At 31.8% G+C, this 4587-nt stretch overlaps 1 protein-coding gene across 1 annotated transcript; it reads right to left on the reverse strand.

The window, feature by feature from the left end:
- Nucleotides 1–447: 447 nt before the first annotated feature.
- Nucleotides 448–1332, reverse strand: LOC106883786 (piggyBac transposable element-derived protein 1). The gene has a single exon (XM_014934917.1). It carries the CDS (start codon nucleotides 1330–1332, stop codon nucleotides 448–450), a length of 885 nt encoding a protein of 294 aa, XP_014790403.1.
- Nucleotides 1333–4587: the final 3255 nt, after the last annotated feature.

Raw genomic sequence — 4587 nt, forward strand, 5'->3', positions numbered from 1 at the left:
AAATAAATCGACACTTCCCAGTTGTTTGTCATTTAGATTCACAATATTTGGTTGAGGTTTCTCTCAGATTCTTTCTATCATTTACAGCTGGCAACATCAAAAGCCTTGTCATCTTTCAAATTGGTTACAAGATTTACTTGTTTATCATCATGCCATCTTAGCAGAGTAATTCTATTCTTCTTATCCTCAACTGCACAGCAAGCGCCTCGCACAGCTTTGCTTATAACCTGCAGCGATGCCTTTCAGTTCTATCATTTCGAATAGTCCCAACACAAAAGAGACCATTGTTTGATAAGGCATCCATCAAATGCAGAGAACTGAAATAGTTGTTCATATAAATGCATGATCCTACTGGTATAAATTTTAAACGTAACTTTTCGGTAACTGAAGAACAAAGTGTTTTACCTGTAATTTTGTCTCCTGCACCTGTGTAAGGATAGAATTTCACTATGAATCTGGTCTGGCAAGGCACCAAAGCCTGAAACTATAGCGTGTGGGCTTGCCTCTTATAAACCGTTTCATGCCATGATGCCCATAATAAGGCCGCATTGCTTCACCAAGAGAGAAAAGGTTACGCATTGAGCGACCTAATCTTGTAGACTTTATTACAAGGATCAAGTTTACTGTTAGCGTTTTCTCAAACATATTTCTAGAAATTGCCTGACTAACTAAATAGTTGTTTGAATCGGATCTAGTCTCCCAGTACATTCTTCTGCAGGGTAGTTTATCATAGCCCAACAATAGAAGAATTCCAAAATACTTGTAAAGATCCTTAACAGACAAAGTAAACTGTAAATCTCCCTTTTGTACGACATATTTAACGGTTTCTCTGCAAATACGACTCATAATATTTTTAGAGTAGTATTCCCTGAAGACGTCAGTTGGCTCAAACTTGTTCCTAAATCTTGTTGTAATCGAAGGTTTATTTACACTAGAATCACAATCATGCTTTGCAGAGGACTGTCTCAATGGTTTATTATTCCATTTGCGAGAACTTTTCTTTGAGCGTGAACATTGCTTCTTAGCAGAGCTTGGTTTCACCTCCGTATCGACATCGAGAACTTCAACACCAGCTTTACTATAGGCTCTAATCTCACCTTTCTCTACAAGAATACCTCTACCAATGTCTCGCAAATTTGCTAAAGATTCTTCGCTATCACTTGAAGAATCATCTTTATCTGTATCGTCGCCATCATTTGGTGAATGAGGTACAAGTTGAAGCTCATCAGCATTATCAAATTCCTCAATAAAATGCTCAGTCTCATCAGCAGATTCGATTATATTTAGGATTTCTTCAGTGTTTCTTTCACCATCAAGTTTTCTCTTAGACATATTTAACGATCTAGAAATAAGAATTATATATATATATATATATATATATATATTTCACTTTCACTTAAGCAAACTTTAGTTTGTTAGTAAATAGACTACTTTTTATGAAGAAAATAATAATAGATATTGAAAATTTAAGATTCAAGGGCAAAATAGTTTAATTTACAATTGTTTTAAAGTTTTTTTTTTGTGTATTGTTAACGATTGTTCGTCCAAACCTGAAAAACTTCATTTTGGATGGAATGTACACACGAATTCCCAGAGGATGTTTTATCATACGCACATATACAACGTTAATAAACCGAAACTTTATTTACGTAGATTACTTAAACATGTTTGGTTTACTAAAGTAATATATACTTAATAGAAAATACAGAAGCAAAATAAATTATTACAAAATATCTAAAACATGCAAATAAGAAAATACCACCGGTAGCACTTCTTCACTTCAAAATTTGACACTGAAGGAAATGAATCTAGCACAATGTATAAATGACCAAAGTATGGCTTTGATGCCAAATATTGCTAGATAAATTATTATTCTTAATCTTCAGAAAAGTTTTTGATGACTAAATTTATGAAATTATTTTATGTGAATATTTTCGTCTGAAACAAAAAAGCGTATGATAAATCATATGATGGGTATCAATAGGTTAAGAGACCATAAAATATTTTCTACTATAGGCAGAAGTGCCTGAAATTTTGTGGTGTCTAAGTCAATTACATCAGCCCCAGTATCCAACTGGTACTTATTTTATCGATCCCAAAATGATAAAAGCTAAAGTCGATCTCAGTGGCATTTGAAACTCAGAACGTCAAGACGGATGAAATGTCGCTAATCCCTTTTTGTCCGGCGTGTTAACGATTCTGCCATCTCGCCGTCTTAAGAGACAATAGAATACTGGTTTCAAATTTTTCCACAAGGGTAGCCATTTTGGGGGAGGTGGTGAGTCGATTACACTGGCCCCAGTGTTTTATTGATATTTAATTTATCGACCCCGGAAGGATAAATGGCTAAGTAGACCTCGGCGGAATTTGAACTCAGAACATGAAGACGGACGAAAGAGGATACAATAATAAGAGTTGTTTTAGCTTGGTACTTTAGGAAACAAGTTAGAAAATAAATTTGAGTGGTCTGCTTATGAGATTCTTGGTCATAGGAAGACGTGCAGGTGATACAAAGTTTAGTAAGAATGTAAAATGTAAAGACAGTTGATTAATTGTGGTAAAATAATTTGTCTATAAATTAATAATTAGATGTTTATCATTAGTCACTAATCTTATTAGGCTTTGCCTAAAGCTAAATTTATGAGATTGCTGCCATCTACTGACAATTATATTTTAAATGATAATATATGAGGGGAAGTAAAGTTTATAGTACATTTGATTGCCGGAAACGTTATTTCTGAAAGTAGATTGTTTCTGTAGAACTAAAAAATGGTTCTTTTAGCTTCAAACGTCAGATTTATCATGGCCCATATTTGATTCACATATTGAACTATTTTAACTCATTAAAGCGTTTCAGAACAGCAAGAACTCCAAAGCTTCACACGTTGGTACCGTTCCTTGAAATTGAAGATCTTGTACTCATAGTTAAAGAAAACAATCTTTTCATAAAATGTAACTTTATAGTTCTATAGCAGAATGTTTTAGTTTAGTGGAATGGGGCAACATTTGATAACAGTTTCGGTATGCAATGGGAGTATAAGAGAAGTAAGTCCCAGATTTGCGATAAAATAAATTCCATCATGGAGACATTCTTTTAAAATATATTAAGTTTCCACGATATTTAGCTTATTGCTGTGCCTTCTTTTGACTGGGTAAATAGTTGAACCAAGTTCGGCACTTTAAAACTAATGGAACCGCCTAAGGTTTAGGTCGAAAATAGAACTGGAATTTGCAACATTCAATGGTATTTTTTATTTTCTCTCTCAATTTATTTGTGACATGTTGGGTTCAGAGAAATGAAAATCAATACAACACAGTGGCGTCAGCTTGCTGGAAATTTCGTTCAGTATCCTTGTGTTCTTACAGCTAAATATATGCTCTTTTACGGTGTACTACGGTGAAACTAAATATATAATCGATAAAATAGATTTGATAATCATTGTATGACTATCAATGAGATTAAAGGTAGTAAATTTCATCAGCAATTCAACTTGTTAAAGAAATAATTTCAGTATAATGGAGTAGGTAATGTAATGAACTTAGCATACCTCGGAAACCTTAACACTTACTAAAAACAATTCTAAACATTAATTAAGTATTCATGTCTAATGATGTATTTAATAATGTCAAATATTAATTTCAGGCATTTATTTAATAATAAATGATAATATATTTACTTTGTATATTTATTTAATAACGTCTTATAATATATTTGATTTAGAGAATTAATAATGCTCGCTAATGCATTTAATTTAAATGCTTATTTCAATTAAATTTATTATTCAATTACCATTTATTTAATACATAAATCGATAACATTAACGTCGGTGTTTATTGAACCAAGACAATCAGCCGAAAAGCTAATGGTTCGAAATCCAACAGCAGTACTAATGGAATAATGAATTCAAATTTTGGCACAAGGCCGGTAATTTTTGGGGAAGGGTTAAGTCGATTCAACTGGTACACAAGTTATCGACCCGGAAGATTTAAAGGCAAAGCTGACCTCCGCGGAATTTGAAGTCAAAATGTAACGACGAAATGCAGCTAAGTATTGAACTCAAAACGAAAGGACAAAATGCCACTAAGCATTTAGGTCGAAAATAGAACTCGAATTTGTAACATTCAATGGTTTTTTTAATTTTCTCTCTCAATTTATTTGTGACATGTTTCAGAGAAGTAAATAAAATAGTCATTCTAAGAAATAAATAAAATAGTTATTCAAAGAAATAAATAAAATAGTTATAGTTATAGTTATTATTTTATTATAAATAAAATAGTTATTCTGAGAAAGAAATAAAATAGTTATTCAGAGAAATAAATAAAATAGTTATAGTTATTATTTTATTATACATGAAATAGTTATTCTGCCAGCTCACCAACTTACACTAGTATAATAATAATAATAATAATAATAATAATAATAATAATAATAATGATGATGATGATGATGATGATGATGATGATGATGATGATGATGATGATGATGATGATGATGATGATGATGATGATGATAATGATGATAATAATAATAATAATAATCGACGTAGTAGTACAAGGAGATCAACACATCATTATGAAAGAAAGAGA

Source organism: Octopus bimaculoides, chromosome 15 (genome assembly GCF_001194135.2).
Source record: "Octopus bimaculoides isolate UCB-OBI-ISO-001 chromosome 15, ASM119413v2, whole genome shotgun sequence".
In the NCBI taxonomy this organism is placed as follows: Eukaryota; Metazoa; Mollusca; class Cephalopoda; order Octopoda; family Octopodidae; genus Octopus; species Octopus bimaculoides.